The 16,797-nt window shown below is 38.3% G+C and overlaps 1 protein-coding gene across 3 annotated transcripts in view; it reads left to right on the forward strand.

Annotated features, from left to right (window-relative positions):
• ccser1 (coiled-coil serine-rich protein 1) overlaps positions 1-16,797 on the forward strand; it is a 123,298-nt gene that overhangs the window by 2,426 nt on the left and 104,075 nt on the right. For all 3 annotated transcript variants that reach the window (XM_067612124.1, XM_067612132.1, XM_067612138.1), the window contains exons 2-5: positions 4,047-5,064; positions 5,747-6,164; positions 8,265-8,449; positions 16,594-16,684. In XM_067612124.1, coding sequence (XP_067468225.1) covers positions 4,072-5,064; positions 5,747-6,164; positions 8,265-8,449; positions 16,594-16,684 — 1,687 coding nt within the window. In that variant the 5' untranslated portion in view covers positions 4,047-4,071. The remainder of the gene's footprint in view (positions 1-4,046; positions 5,065-5,746; positions 6,165-8,264; positions 8,450-16,593; positions 16,685-16,797) is intronic.

Here is a 16,797-nt window from a genome sequence, read left to right on the forward strand (position 1 = left end):
CTGTATTTAATGTCAACACAAACTGATTACATAAGGGACAGGAGCTGTGTTATATTATTAATATAACATAGATAAAGTGATAATGGAGCAATTATCAGGTGGCCTTTTGTGATATGAGTTATGACTTGTGTGGTCTGCTTATATTTATGTTTTCGGATCTTAAAGGACAGGTTCACAATTTTCAAGTCTGTCTTAAAATAATAATCATGTGCTCAAATGAACATTGAAACTGTTTTTTCTTGCTATAATCATTCCTCCTGTTCATTCTGGCCATCAGAAGGTCCCTTCATAAAGCACTTACAATGTAAGTGATGGGGGACAAAATCCACAAGCGTCCTTCAGAGCAAAAACTCTTGTAAAAGTTTATATGAAGTTAATATGAAACTTCACTCAACCAAATTGGTCAAATCAAGTAGATATCTTTCAACGTTACAGTCTTTTTAGCACCAAAGTTCCTCTTTTTGTTACTATATTTCCAACTCAGCTTAACAAGGAAACACTGTCTGAGGGAACACAAAGAGGGAATTTTATACTAAAAAGACTGTAAATGTGGTAGATATCCAATTGATATGACTAACTCTGACTGCTGAAGCCTCATATAAGCTTCAGATAAACTATTAAATGCATTTTTGCATAAAACGACTGTGTGGACACACTGTGGATTTTGTCCCCCATCACTTACATTGAAAGCACATTTGAAGGGGATCTTTTAATAGCCAGACAGAGGGAATGATTACAGCGAGGAAAACCTCTTTCAGTGTTCATATGGGCACCTGACTGTTAATTGTCCTTTAATTATTTCAGATATCTGATATCTTTTGGTCATTGTATCAACATTACAAATGACATTTTTTCTCTTAAAATGTAAGGGTAAATATCCTTTGAAACAGCTGCAGCCATATTGCTCCATTATTATTTTGATGTATCGATATTATCAATAATATAACATACTCAACATAGGAGTCAGCTTAATCCTTTTATGAGAATATACACTTTTCAAAAGCTAAAGCCCCCTGGCTAAAATGAATACTTAATTGGTAGAACCACATCTCATGATGCCGTATCCATCACCAGGAAACTGTGAAAGCTTGTATGATACATAATACTCTCTCTATTCAGTCAGTATGAAGTACAGCAGTACTGTGTGGTCTAAAATGTAATGGGAGATTATGGTTTGTATGTAATATGTGGTTACTGTTGTGAAAAAGATTCCATCAAGAACTTGTTATATAGGAAACACCCAGTTAGTCACACCCCATACATACCTTACACTCCTCCTTACAAACACAGATGATCATGTACCTGTGTAAAATTGCACTGAGATAGAGACTGAGAGTTTGTTCCCATGTTAGCCTTCTAATTTATTAACTAGTGTTGTCTCAGGCTGTAGGGTGTGTTGATAAGACAGTGCAAATTACAGTACACAGAAATGCAAGATAAAAGACAAGCTAATCTGGTTCATGGTGTGATCATTAGGAGTATGGCATTGGATCCCATGAATTCCTAGAGCTATGTAACCATACCAACATATTTTTGTGTTTTGTATGCTTTGAGAATATATAGTACATTAATGTCCTGTTTTAAAATGGAATGATAGTGCTACAGTAAAGTATGATGGTTAAACTATTAAAGGCACTGAATAGAACATAAACCAATGTTGAATAGATCAATAAGTTCCTACAAGCAATCAGAAGCTGTCTGTGATCATTTAAAAATGTTTTCATATCCTTAGAAATGTCGTATCTGCACTTTAAGAACTGCGGCAGCAAATTTGTTATATCCTGGTGGCTGTAAGCAATCTCTAATAACATCGAAAACAACTCTTTATCAGACTAAAAACCTATTAGGGGAATTCTGATGTAATTACAGAGACTTAACACCCGAGTGGCTTTGACTGGCATTGTGTTGTTTACCTATTGATATTAACAGCATTCCTTTGGTGAGCACATTCAAAAGAAAGTCAGCCAAACTCAGAGCAAATCAAATTGTGTTTGCTCTTGTTATTCAATATGGTAGCACTACCACTAACTGCAGTACTGAGCAGAGGGAAGAAGAACTGAGATTATTTGGACATTTACTTCTGTAATTCAGGTAGTCTCACTGCCTGTGCAGAGACCGGGCATTAGGGAAGTAAGCACCTGCTTCACACTAGCACTACCCCTTCTGGTAAACTTTAGCCCCAGCAGCCTTCATGTGAAGTCATCTGCACTTAGTCACTCATTGATTCTGGGTTGTGTTGGCAAGATCATGAGTTTCAGCAATACAGCCGCAAGTGGCCAATGGTTTGTATCATACCAAATACAGCTGTATGTCCAGTAATGGTCAGTCAGTTAATATCGTTTCAGCTTAAACCCTCCCTACATTTTACCATTCACTATGTCTGACACTTGGATGGCAACAGTTTTACTGTTTACTGGTGAGGCGAATAACTGTGTTCTCAATCTGTTTTAATCTCCATCTGATTAGTTAGAGGATGTTTACCTTGTCTTAACGTGCCAGGTCAGAGTGCCGTGGCCAGGTCAGATGGTTGTGCCGTGGTGTGAAAACTAAATATGGATGGTCTGCTGGCTCATCAGATTAAGTGTTTTTAAAAGTTTTTGACAAAGCTGCTAGCCCGCAATGTGTCTTAACTAGCACAGACAGCTTCAAGTACACTAGGACAGAGCAAAGAATAACAGCATTTTGTATTATTTATTATTTACAATGTCATCACTGTAAATGTTATTAGCCTCCTCTGTCTCTTAACAATATTTATGGACCTCTTAATATGGTACTCTGAGTTAACCTGGTGTGAAAATAGGAATTACATCACTGTGTGTTTAGGACTTGATCAAATTTACTTTCAAGGAGGTGACACACTCATAAGCTACTTCAGTAAAGGGTGTTAATGTAAGCTTATTATGCAGAGATCGAAAACAAAACACTTCGGTAGCTCTCACAGATGCTACTTCTTCAACGTTACGAGGACTACATTGTCAGTGTTAGGCTAATTAACTGCAGAAAACAATGAAAATATGAGTATTTATCAAAATGATTGTCTCCTTTTACTCAGTGACTCAACATGTGGAACGTATTCAGGATTTAGCTGTCAGATAAATGATAATTGTAATACATAGCATGTTAAATCACTCCGGATCTTATACCTGCAGTAATCACATGCGTGCGCCGACTTTCTTCACATCAAATTCAGACTGAACTGGAACAGCTTATCATTGGCACATCAGTTCTGCGTGCCTCACTAAATTATGAATGTTTCCTGTTCATTTTTTGAGTGGTTTGGTGCAAATTACATTGCTTCACCTTCTCAAAATATATATAAAAAAATAACAGTGATGAGTCTTTTAATGGGATATAACACATGGCAGGGAAGTTAAGGGTTTGTGAAGGGATCTTTCACATCCCAGACAGTCCTGTCTTTATTCTTATCAATGATGAACCAGAAACAAAACTGCACCTCAACAAGGCAGCTTTGGTATGCCGGGTATTTTCTGAGTTGATAACCACTTAAAAATATTCAGGCAGTTAGTTGTTTTTCAAAATGTTTTCATCACACAGACTTCACAGGGCGCTAGCAGCAGGGTAAACAACATTGTTTTTGTTTACACACATGCATTACCTAAACAGCAAAAATCTGTCACATATCATACCACTGTTTGCAGCACAAGCATCTGCAGGGGAGAGAAGCAACAGTGACTTGTTTTGACTCATTCAGCGTGGGAAAAGTGAGATTTCTCACTTTGAACTGCACACTGTAGCTCCCACTTACTGATTTTTTTTTTAAATTTTGAATGCTGTGTGCTCCTCTATTGGTTGTTTTATGGCCCAGCATGTCCACAATCACATCATTTGGATATTTAATGAGCAAAGACCACACTATCAACTGAGATATAATTGTTTATTGAATATGAGATGTATGAGTAGTGACTGGCAGATGAGTGTTTGAGGTGTGTTGTTGTACCTGAACTTAATCCGAATTATCTCTGTATGTTAAATGTGAAGATGTTTTGTTTTCTGTAAAATGTTTTTTGTCTTTGTTTGTTCCTCAGACTGCCCCACTGCCTCAGCTTCTAGATGGGTGAATCAGGTTCACGCCGCACCACGCTTGTTTCCCGCCTACCAATCTTCCGCCGCAGCAGCAGTAAGAGGCAGGAGTCTCTCCCCTCCTCTCCATCTTCAGGCGGTGTGGGAAATGGCGTTCACACCTCATCGCCCTCCAGCACCAACTCCAGTTCCGGCAGTACTGGGAAACGCCGTAGCCTTTTCCGCACTCCGTCACTCAGTTTTACAGCTAAACGAAACAGTCATCCGCGTGTCCAACCTATCAACCTAAACCTCACGCCTCCTTTGTCACAGAGCACAGATGCAAACGGAAATAACCAGCAGACAATAACGACATCATTGTCAACAGGGTTCAGCGAAGGTGGTGGACGTCCCAAGTCGCGCCACTCATTTGGGTTCGGAAGCCACAAGCAAAAGAAAATCACGCGTTCTCAGACAGAGGATTTTGACAAAGCGTCTTCTTCCTCTTCAACAGCCAATCGAAATGTGTTCATCAACTGCATCAGCAGCTCAGGGGCCAATGAGGGTGACGACTCCGGGTTCCTTGAAGACTTCAGTGGTGGGAGTAATAACAACAAACAGTCGTCACGCCAGAAGAAGCAGCTGCTACCTAAATCTCTCTCAGCCCACCACCGCTTCTCCCGGTCGTCTGATCACCACAGACCTCCAGAAGTGAACTTGGAACCTCCGAGCTCCACCACCGTTACTCCGGGGGCAGGAGGGCTCACCCCGGGGTCATGGCCAGGGGAGCTGCTTGGAGCCGGTGGCGAGAGCTCACTCCAGTCTCCTATGATATCAGAGGACCGAACCACAGCCATCACCCCTTCAGAGTTCATCCCCATCACAGAAGATTCTGTATCTGAAGTGGATGCTCTGCCAGCTCCCAGCCCTGGATCAGGTTTAGCCCCAGGACCTGCCCTAGTAGCAGAGCCAGCTACTGACACAGCCCCCCCTGAACTTCCACCTGCTCCAGAGAACTTCAGCGTGGCTGTCTCTACCTCGCAGGTAGTACACTCACTTATACTATGTCTTTATGAATCTTCTAACCTGCTCGAATCAAATGTTCTGTATAGAAATGCAACATTTTGAGCATGTTAATGATCTGAATCACAAATCTTTCTGCTTGTAAGCATACAAACAGGAATTTATTTTGAGAAAAGATTGGAGTCAAGAATATAATACAACCACAGGTGCCCTTGGATGTCAGGAACAAAAACCATAAAGGAGGAATATTTATGACCAGAGTGTGGAATGTGTGAAATGTGGCATAAAAATTGAGCACCGGGCATGAAAAGTCCTTTTATTGAAAGAGCCAAGGCATGAAAAACAAACCCTATGCATGTCTGCAAACGGCCCTTCACATTTCACACCCTTGTGCTCACAACTTTCCCTCCTTCAAGGAATTTATTATATTTTATTTCCTGGTGGAGGAGCGAACTCCAAAAAGGAAACCACTTACCCAATATAGCAAGACAAAGCTCTGTACTCGAGCTATTGAAGAGTAAATATCTAAACATGCACACTTTGCTGCCTGAGGACACGCATATCCATCATAATGCTTACTAAAGTGGGTTCTCCTCTCGGTTAGCTTTTTGCCTTGAAGTTCACAGTTGTTCTTTATTTGAAGATGATATTTCGAAATGCCAAATGTTGTGTTTTTTTACTCAATGAAATGTCCTCTCCTCAGGTTTTTTTCACTCCAGCCCAGTCCAGCGCTGAAAAACCTTTACTCCCTGACACCAGCACAGCCAACAACACAGATTATGAGACTGCCATTTCCCTCTCAGAGCCAGAGACAGCTGTACCCTGCCTACCCCTCAAGGAACAATCACTGGAAGAGAGGAAGGAGAGGGAGGAGGAGAGAAAGGAAGCGAGGGAAGAGGTGTCAGCAGAGGAGAGGAAGGATTTGGTAGAGGAAAAGAAGGCAGGTTACCAGACAGAGACCACAAGTGAGAGCGAGGCGTGTGTGGTACGCAGCGAGGGTTGCCACTCTAACCCAGAGCAATCGGAAAGGAGAACAAGAAAGACGCTCTCTGTTCAAGAGAGAGGAAGTTTCTGCGGCCGCCATGAACCCAGGTCCTCTCACTTGAGGAAGCCGCACGCAGGTATGAAAGTCATGCAAATAAATCACAGATTTACATGAACAGCCACAGCCACACACAAATAGCAGACTCAAGTGTACAGTGGGAGTCACAGGCCCAGATTGATGCATGATAACTGAGACAGTAATTCACAATAATATCTACCAAAATTAGCTTGACGTTAAATATTTATTTGGTGGTTGAAGTGATGCCATACTCCTGCTACTTTTATTTCTTCCCCATACATGACTGAACAAGTGTGAACAACATAGCCAATAAAAATCGTACATTTCAAGCCCTTTGAAGAGTTTCCCCGAGTAAACTGGTCAGTGGAGGTGGTACAAACTGGGCTAGTTAGAATCAAAGTATTGTCATATTCAAGTCTTGTTTGTTTCCACTTCATGATTATGGACAACATAATGTTTTTCAAAATTCCAAATTCTGAAGTAATTTAGATAAAATTGACATTTTACAGCTACGAAACTGTCTAATAAATCAGTGCCAGTTGTGGGTTGACATTAGTAAAGCAGTGTATGTCAAATTGAAAATATTTTCTTCAACCAAAGATGATGATTTGTTACTGTCTTTCTCACTTCATCTTCAGCTGTTGTAACATAATGCAGAGGAGATTTGTTTAGGTTTCTCTGGTAAGAACCTTTCCCCTTAAATCTGAGGCCCATTTTAAAATTTCCAATAAGTGTTTTCCTTCTGTCAGATGCTGATAAGAAATTCTGGCTGATTTTATTTCCCTTTTAAGGAAAAGAAATGAAACATTTTAGGGTTGCAGAGGTACAAATGTGTAATTCTTATTCAGAGTTTAGTTGCTGCCATTGATAATTTTATGTTGCCGATACTGAAACCACTTTAAATCACTTATTTATGCTCTGCTTGTAGTTGACATTATGAAGGCATTAATAAGAGATGTAAAAAGTAATAATTAGGATTACAATTCTATCTATTAATATGCATGTCATACAAAGTCCAGCAATAATGCTACTGTAGGAAATATCTGAGTTATAGTGGGCAATTTTACTTTGACGTACTGTCAACTTTCTTTTGTCATATTAGAAACTCTAAAAGAGCTGTACTGTAACTGTGACTTGATTGTCAGTACAGTGTGTTGTTGGCATGATTGTACTGGACTGTTAGTGCAGTATTAATGGCCTATTGTGGGACTGTGAACACACACACACACACACCCACACACACACTGTGGCAATCCATACTTGCAGGAAAGAACATGGATATTGATTTTAAACTTTACATGCTTTTGGGCAGTGGGTACTACAGACAGACTGCAGTAATAATGGGGAGCTTATCTGTTGGGCCCAACAACAACAGAATTTTGCTATTTTCATTTTAATACTCATATCATACTCTCTACTATAATCATAAAAATATTAACAGGCCTTTGGTGAGTGTGGGCCCCAGTCTACTGTACATCTGATTTTCCTTTCTGGTTGAAAATGCTCTCAACCTGTTGTACAATGGTTGGAGACACAAGGAGACTAATTGTTGTTGTATGACTCCTTCAGTGACTTGTTGCTCAGTGTGATGACAAAACTGGAAAATATGCCAGTTTTATAGTGTGAGGACAAAGAAAGCAGACACCCACATACACATAGGGGAAACAATACGTGTGTGTTTGTGTGGAGGGTGTGAGGGCAAGAGGACAAGGTATTGTCTGTCTGTTTTTACATTTATCTCTTAGTAGTTCAAAATGGAACTCTCTTGGTCCAGTTGCACTTGTAGCAATTATCTGTGTTTGTCTGCCTGAAGAGTATTGCCACTGAAAGCTCACATTCATTCTCAATTTAGTTTTTTTGTTACACGACAATCTTGGTGCAGGCGTTCAAACCAAACGTGATTATTACAAAACAAGCATTATTACCACTTGACCAAAAACGGTATGACTGAAGGGCTTCATAAAGGGAAGGTTGCAGAAATATGAGGGACTGATTTGTGAGTAATTTAAAAAAAAAAAAAAAAGAAAAACCCAATCAAGGCTGACTGCTACTGATTGGAAATATAATGAAAGATGATTATGTGTCTGCTTGTAGAACAGTTTCACCTCAATTCATTCTTGTCTGTCTGTCTTTATTTTTCTTTCTTTCTTTCCTCCAGCCTCTCTGTGTAGCAGTGTTAGCCCATACCATGAGGTGATGCGGTTGGAAAGGCGTCTGCGCTCTTCATCCGAGGGGGCTGGTGGTCCTCGTATCCATGGAAACCACAGAGATGCCCCGGGCATGGAGGGATGTGGTCTGCTAAAACACAGGAACAACTCATCATCATCCAAACTAGGAAGTCTGGTAAGTCTGGAGCTGGGTGTGTGCATGTGTGTGTGTGTGTGTGTGTGTGTGTGCTATTTTGTCTAATAGGCACAAGATTATATCAGAACACTTTCATCTTTGCCTTTGAAGTTAATTATATAACTGTGCTTTATTTTACAGATCGTAGGTCATGCCCAATTATCGATAAGTCTAGGACACAAATGCTGTGTGTAAGAAATATATAAGAGAGAGAGAATAAAAGATGTTAAGGTAAAGCATAACTAGCTTATGAGCAAGATATAATAGAACACATTGGGGAATTCATGTAAATCTAACTTTTATAAGCCCTGAATAGACACACATACACACACAAAAAATACAATCAGTGTGACTAAATAGTTTAGTATGTATCACTTCCTCTTGTGTACATCCTGTAGGACATCCTCACAGTAAGGTACAGCAGAGCAAGTGCTTTACATGAGGTTTAAACACAATAAAGAGGAAGATAAAATCAGTTTAACTAGCTACATACAATAGAATAGAAATAATATTGACAAAGAATACACTTTCTGGGCAGTTTAATATTGGAAATTTAATAAAGGAAATAAGCACTGTCCCCCTTAACCAGTGGCTCCACCTAATTCAGTTGCCTTGTTAAATGTACAGCGTTAGCATTGCAGACAATGATAGCACCATGAATATTTAAGGCAACTCAGTCTGCTAGCATTCTCAAATCAAATATTGTTCATACAACACTGTTAATTTCTTTGTCACAAGACTCTTAATCTGAAAATGACTAAAAGTTTTTGCTCATGATGCTGAACACTGTGTGCTGTGAGTTGGGGTGTGGAGTACACTGACTATGTGTTGAAATAATCTGAACCTGAACGCTCTTTAGGCCTTGTGCTCATGTTCATATTCACCACACGTGGGAAGAGAGGAAATTAACTGCAATGTGAAATCTCCAGTATGCAGTACATGCAGATGTGGAAACTGTGTGGATCATTATGATTCCAAATAAAATCACACAAATATTTAATATGCCCTCAAACGCAAATCCAACTTTAAAAGAGACATCATCTGCCCATAGCAACTTATTTGGGATGCCGTACTCACCATAACTCTGCATATCCAGGACAAGAAAAGTGCTTATCTTTTAGTAAATCTCACCACTGGATTACCAAATTGGCATTGCATCATTATGGGGAGAGACCTGCTTTTAAAGAGGGTGAAAAGAGCGGATGTAATTGGCCACAACTGTATCCGTCTGCCAACGCACTCTCTTAAAAAATACTGTGAGATAAGATCCTAACTAATCTCACTCAGTAAGGCCACCCATGCACTTTAATGTGCTTTGCAGCTGCGACTCACAAAGTAATACTTCTGATTTTACTTTACTTTGATTTCAAACTAAAGCACATATTTGCTAAAAGGTATTAGTTTGGAAGTAATTGTGCCTGTTTACATCTAGAGTTAGCTGGTATGTTACTGGTGATTGAAGATCCTGGTAATCACTGCAGCCGACTTCTCTTAAACTTATATATATATATATTGTTATATAAAGGCACAAGTTATATAAAGGAATATAAAGAGAGCTAAGTGATAAATACCACACATTTAATGGTGATGTACAGTAGAGTATCGTCTTATCCATAACAAAGTCGTGGCACCTCAAGTCTTAATGTGTCACTCAGTACAGATATACCACAGCTCAAGATTAACATTAGAATCTTTAAATAGGTCATATGTGTTTAAACATGAACTTGAGAAAACTGTGGGGGAAAAAAAGGCCTGGTTTCTTACATTTAAAGCTATTTAAGGCAAAGCTGTAAAAGTGAGTTCAGTGCGGGTGGATAAAGTACTTTGAAAAACTTCTTCAGTCATCTGTGGGATTTAAGCATTATATTCTGTTTGTTTGTTGCTTAGGTTGTCTAAAAAACATTGCACCAGTCTTTGTTGATGCATGCTGTAGCTATATCCACGTTTGTTTCAGGGGATAGGCTGTACAATTGTGTATTGGTTGGTTTTCTTACAACACAGGCGAGGAAGCTCAGTGAGAGAAAAGCTAGTTTAAGTCAATCCCATTTATTTTACCAAGGACTATAGGCTTCTACTAAGAGATTAAAAAGGGCAGGGATATACACAACTCACTGCTCTGTACTTTAAAGACTGCATCTGCTTCTTGACATATATTTCACCAAACATGGAGTCATCTCTCACTTCTAAGTTGTGGAAGAAAAGCAGGAGCTGGGAGTGTGTACTAAATTATGCCTCACCACTTCTCCTCTTTCATTTGCTTCATAGATATTTGTGGGTTGTAGCGAATGAAAAAGTCTGAATTGAGCTTCTCTATGATGCGTGAGTTTTATACAATATGCACCATCCCACAGTATGCAAACCATAATATATTCCAAGTAAGTACATGACTACAGCTGGTTATTGTGTGAAGAAAAGGGCCTGAACAGTCTGCTATGGCTCATTGTTTATGCATATACAATAGCAGACTGTGGTGTGTTTATGTGTTAAGGAGACCTGTGGGACGCTACACCTGTGCAGGGTAAAATAAAGCACCACAGCTCAATTAGAACTGCAAAGTATGCTAGGCAATTATGTTTTATTGTTTCTGTGTCATTACAACCCATAATTTGATTATCATACAGCAAATAAAGATTTGTTTGCAGTGACAAACGTGACTTATTTGTGGAATTCACAAGATAAATTGTACGGTACCTCTCTTAGGTGAAGACAGGCTGTATTTGCTTGAGTTTGATTATCTCATTCCAGTAGTTATTATTATTTTGATATGCCTTTGGGAATCTGTGAGATATTTATTTGACTAGCATATTCAGCATTTGTCGCTCAGTGTTTCTGAGTGACAGCTGAATAATACTCTAGCAGACAGACAGTGATTACATTCATTTACAGTTGACAAAAAAAGAATTACATTAGACGATTTCAAGAAATTCTTTCTTATATATCCTATCTATCCATCTAGATACAAGCTGGACAACTTTGAACATGCACTTTTGTTTGGGGTTTCAGTGACATAAATGGTAGAATAGTCTAACTGCAGTCCACTTTACTTTGTACTGCATTACTTACGCATATCAACAGTTGCTCGACAGCTTGCTTGCTACATGGTGTTATACTGCAGAGTGCCCCATGTTTTCATATCCTCTAGTCAGACAGCTGCCTTGTAAAGGCTAGATATCAAAAGTGACACTTGTATTAATCATACAACAGATAAGGATTCACTTCCTATCCCAGACAGAATTTATAATAACCACAACCAGACAGTTGGGTTTTAAAATGGAAAAACAATGAGGATGTTGTTTGCAAATGTGGGCACTGAAAGCTCATTATGCCCAAAGATATCAAATTGAAAGCAGTTACAATTATCATAATCAAATTTCAAATCAAATCCTTTTCTCTGAGGCTAGGAGTCCTTATGCCAACTGGTCAACACAGTAGAGCACTGAAAATGGTGGTTCACGAAAGAATTACTTACTGACTGGGTCTCATGACTAATACATAACATTCAGTTATAAGCACCAGTGGCTACTGTAGATTAACCAAAAAACACTTGTTTAGTTGTATTATTTTGTGGTTAATGTCAGACAAATTGTGAGAATTAGTAAAATGCTGTAGTATGCAGTAAATTGCGGTGGTTTCCAACTGTCTGTGTACTGTAGATTCTCACAAACAATAATCATGCTACATTTATTTTCATATTTATGAGGAAAAACTGATATTTCTGACTGATTTACCTTATTAAAAGTTAAAGACTTAATTTTAATACCACTTCTTTCATGGGAATACCAGCATGTTCACATTTATATGTATAAACTGCCTTTAACAAAGAATGCAAATGCCTTATTATCTAACTAGCTAAATATATCATGGTGATTATGTCAAGGTAATGTCTTATTTGTAACCCTTTTAAAACATTAAACAGTGTAGAAACTGATAAAATAGTAAATGTACCTGGAAGGAATGGGGTTGAGAGTCAATGAGGGGCTCATTAGCTATGAGGCAACAAGAAGAGTCTGCAGGAAACCAGCCCTTGAGGGTTGGAATTGACTACTTTTGCGAAAGAAAAGACATTTAAGAATGTTTCTTTTAATTCAGTGAAACTTTGCTGATTGTGCTTTCAGGGAGTTTTCTCTTTGTCTTACAGTATTTTGAGATGAAGGGTGTGCTAATAAACCAACTAGCTAGCCCATGAAAATGAAATGACATTCCTTAAATTTAATTGGAACCTGGTAATGTGCAGTCATAACTTAATCCAGTACCTTGTTAAGTTTACTTTTGGTGCTCAAGATTTATTACATTTACATACCACCTTTTTTGACCTCCCTAGGCCACAATGGCAGATAACAATTAACAAATGACGGTATGTCTCAGTGAAGGTACTTTCATGCAGATTTTTCGCCAGGCAGAATTTAATTGCATGGTATGTCAAAAGCAGACGGGAAATGGTATGGGTATAAACATAAACTGGCTAGCAGGTGAACAACAGCACTCCACAAAGTAAATTATACAGCATCTTATCAAACACTTCATTGTGTTTAATCACTGTCACTGTTCTTGCACTCAGTACAGCTAAGCAGAACCCTCCTTCTCTGCTGCCAGTAAGAATATAAAAAAACAATATTTTCCTCTCTCTCAAACTGGTTGTACAGTAGAGAGCTTCACGATTCTGTAGGTCAAAGGTCAATCAGATTGAATCTGCACAAAGTCATATTTTCTGCCTCACTCACAACGTATTCGAATAAAATTGTAGATCTTACAATATGTGATAGGAATATGAACAGAGTTTACTTTTTTATTGAATATGAAAAGGATGTTTACTTTGCACTTGGACAAGTGATTATTCTGCATTGATAGGAGTAGATAGATGTTAGAAGATAACACATCTCAGGTGATGTAATTGGGACCGCCTGGGTAAAAAAAAAAAAAGTTTCTTATAAGTTTCATTCAAGGAATGTATTTTGGATTTGACAAGACATTCAATCCTTTATTCCCTCAGGCACATTGTAAACACAACTGGCTGTGAAGTGTCTGCTCTGACAGAATGAAAGTAATTTGTTAGTCCGTATACTTCCCATTGCTAGAAGCCATAATACCTAGCCGCCAAATCTCTCTCCCTTGATCGTAATGCAATTTACCACCCTAAAGCACTGAATAAATGTAATTTTCATAGACGGTATACGTGATTTCCACAGTGTGAACAGAAACCAGTGTTTCATTAATGGATGGAAAGAACCTCTTGCTTCCTCTTATCCCTGTTTTGGATGTCATTCTGCTTGGCAGTTAAGAGATGGAGCCATCTCTTAATGAGACCCGATTTTGATATTATCTCTATTAACTCAAGGATTATGCTCACTCAAATCATATAACCGAGGTAAAAAGGTGACATCTCTGGGTCGTAAAATCATATTAACACATTTCTGTGGTTAGAGGGGCACATTAAAATGGATAATTTAGCTTCAAATGAAGTCTGTGTGCAGTAGTATCACACGGCACAGGTCTTCATTTCTTTTCCAATATCTTTTAGCTATTAGCTTTAATGCCTGAAATGAGCTCCTCTGTTCAATTGCATTACACTGAAATGCATTCTGGTCTTTTACTGATGTTTACTACACTGAGCATCCGCTGAAAAAAACAGCTAGATGATGTTACATGTTCATACACAGACCACAATGGCTTCAAATAGGTATAGCCTTGGAGAACATTGATTTAGCTGTTTAGAATTTCTTCTTTCTCACTCACAAACACTCGCACACATGCACAAATGGGCAGAGGGCAGTTGAATAGTCAGGCGTGTCACTACTAAGCATTGAGGCTCTTGTACTCAGATGGGAAGAGATCGATACACAGTGTGCCTGTGACGTTGTTTATGTCCAAACAACAGTGATGAGAGCTGAACAGAGTTGGTTATTGGATTTTTGGATCTATATGCATCTGCAGATACTCCATGAGACCGGCACATTGTAGTTTTTGGCTTTTGATATTTCACTTTGGTCTAAGATTTTTTTAATGCACAAAAGTTCAGGCGAGGCCTTTCCACCGATATTAAATGTTCTGAAAAGTTATAATAAACATCACCCACTTACTTTCATTTTGAAAATGTTGTCTAAAAGGTTGTTTCAGGCAATGAAGTTTACTCCGAACCAGGTCAAAGTCCTTTTGATAATGAGTAATAAGGGTTTTTTTGGTGTTGTGGTGTTATTAGACAGATGAGATCTGCTGTATCAGGACAATTCAGTGTATGAGATATAAAACAAACAAAACCTCTCCTTTGTGGTGCTCATATTGGTGTTATAGTCCACCTACATGGTATGCTGTTCAAAACAAACAGGCTGAATTATTATTACTGATATTTGACCTTTGTATTGTCCTGTCCTTTTGGGACCAGAGTAATGTGGAAGGGACATCCTGGCTGTTTTTAGCAGGTTCCTTAGGAAGCCCATGATGGTACTTGAGAGTTCATAACCACTTCTACATGTGTGTGTGATCAAGTGTAAATGTTCAACCAAAGAAAAAGTAAGGTTGATGATGAACATGCACACTAAGTCCTATCAGTAGTCCTTCTATATAATACCACCATACAGTTTGTTGTTAATCTTAGTTCCCTGCTAGTTATTTGGGCTGACTTTGATTTTATTGCTGAGTCTACCTTTCTCTCTCTTTTTTTGCCCTGTTTTTAATCGCACTCATGAATACTGTTAAGTTACCTTATATCTTACTTATTCCAGTGCAAGGCTGTATAGTGTTTGAATCAGTTATTTGCCACTTTTTATTCTTAAAGCAACAGTTTTTTTCTGCAGCTGGTTTCCCTTTGATGGCCATCAGATGGCAGCATTGACTTTTGGAAAGTAACTGGACCAGCTGGAGAATCATCTTACTGCATCCTTATAACGTCATAATAATGCTAAGAACATGGGAGCATTTCCTAAAAGAGTAGCAATGAAGATTTGATGGCGTGCTTTAAGTAGTGAAGCTCAGTCCTGTGGCTGTAGCTCAGTTAACAGATAAGAGATCAGTCAAACGTCAGTTATCAGTAATTTGACTTAAAATTTACTTATTCTATACTGACTCCATTGTATTTGTAAGGAAATGCCCTGCTCTGAATGAAGTTGTATTTGTCAGAAAAAGGTATCACAGCATGAATACAACTGTAAATAGTGCAGTAATATTAGTATAGTTAGATTTATTGCCTTAAAGCAGTACCTTTAAAAGTGTCTGGGTGTTAAATCTGTTTTTGTCTTCAAGTAAGGATAGCAGCATCAATAACTTTGTTGTGTTGGTAAGAACACCATGTTCACTGCGAGGTAGATGGGATACAAAGCCGTGTTGACGTGGCATTTCATAAGATTCATTTACAGAGCTACAATATCAAGGTCATGAGACAAATCTTTTTGAAAGTTTGAATTGTGAAAACAAATTTTAAAAACACATGACTAAGTAATGAGGCTGTTTCTCTTTGTAAATACTGTAGCACTGTCCTTTCTGCCAGTTTGTTCAGCAGCTATTTTTTGCTTGTGAAGCACAGGGACTGCTGACAGATGTTACTCAAAACTTCAGCCTCATTTGGAACAGTCACTGCTTTTTCAAACTGAACCTTAATGATCCCCACATAACAGGAGAAGCAATATGTTTTCATGAACTCGAATGCAATCATGAGGGACTAAATATCTAATTTAGTGCAGGCAAAAAAAAACAACAAAAAACCCATTACCTATTAAAAATTGTATTGTTATCATTGCTAATGTTGATAAAATTTAGTGTTTTTCTGACTGGGAAATCTCTCTCTCTAATTGTTATGAGCCATCTGGATGACTTTGATGAAAATCATTCTATCATTTTTTGTAATGTGTGTCATATCTTCCCCTATCTTATCCTCTATTTTAATTACTATTAATTGTTTTCCTCCTTAGGGTTTGCAGAACCTGTTGGATTAATGAGTGTTTTGCCCAAATTCTATTATCATATCATATAATATCATAATATCTTATCATAATATCTTGTTTTGACCAAAAATTGGAGATGAGTGGACATGATTGAAAAACCTAATTTAATCATATTATTATGAAAATAGTAATCAATCATTATTATTTTGTCAGACTTTTATTTTTAAATAATGTCTTTTAAGTTTATGTGGTTGTGCTTTTTCTCTTCAGGATGTTCTAAACAATCTGGGCTCCTCTGAGCTGGATGAAGACGATCTTATGTTAGACCTGGACCTCTCTGACGATCAGCGACATCGACATGGTAATTTTTTAACTGCATAACATCTGCGTCTCTGCACGTCTTGACAGGTCTATGCAAGTGCCTGGGTGAAGCTTTGAGTCTCAAGCTATGAGAAGATACAGATGATACACAAG

The sequence above is a fragment of the Thunnus thynnus genome, chromosome 2 (assembly GCF_963924715.1).
Source record: "Thunnus thynnus chromosome 2, fThuThy2.1, whole genome shotgun sequence".
Lineage (NCBI taxonomy): Eukaryota > Metazoa > Chordata > Actinopteri > Scombriformes > Scombridae > Thunnus > Thunnus thynnus.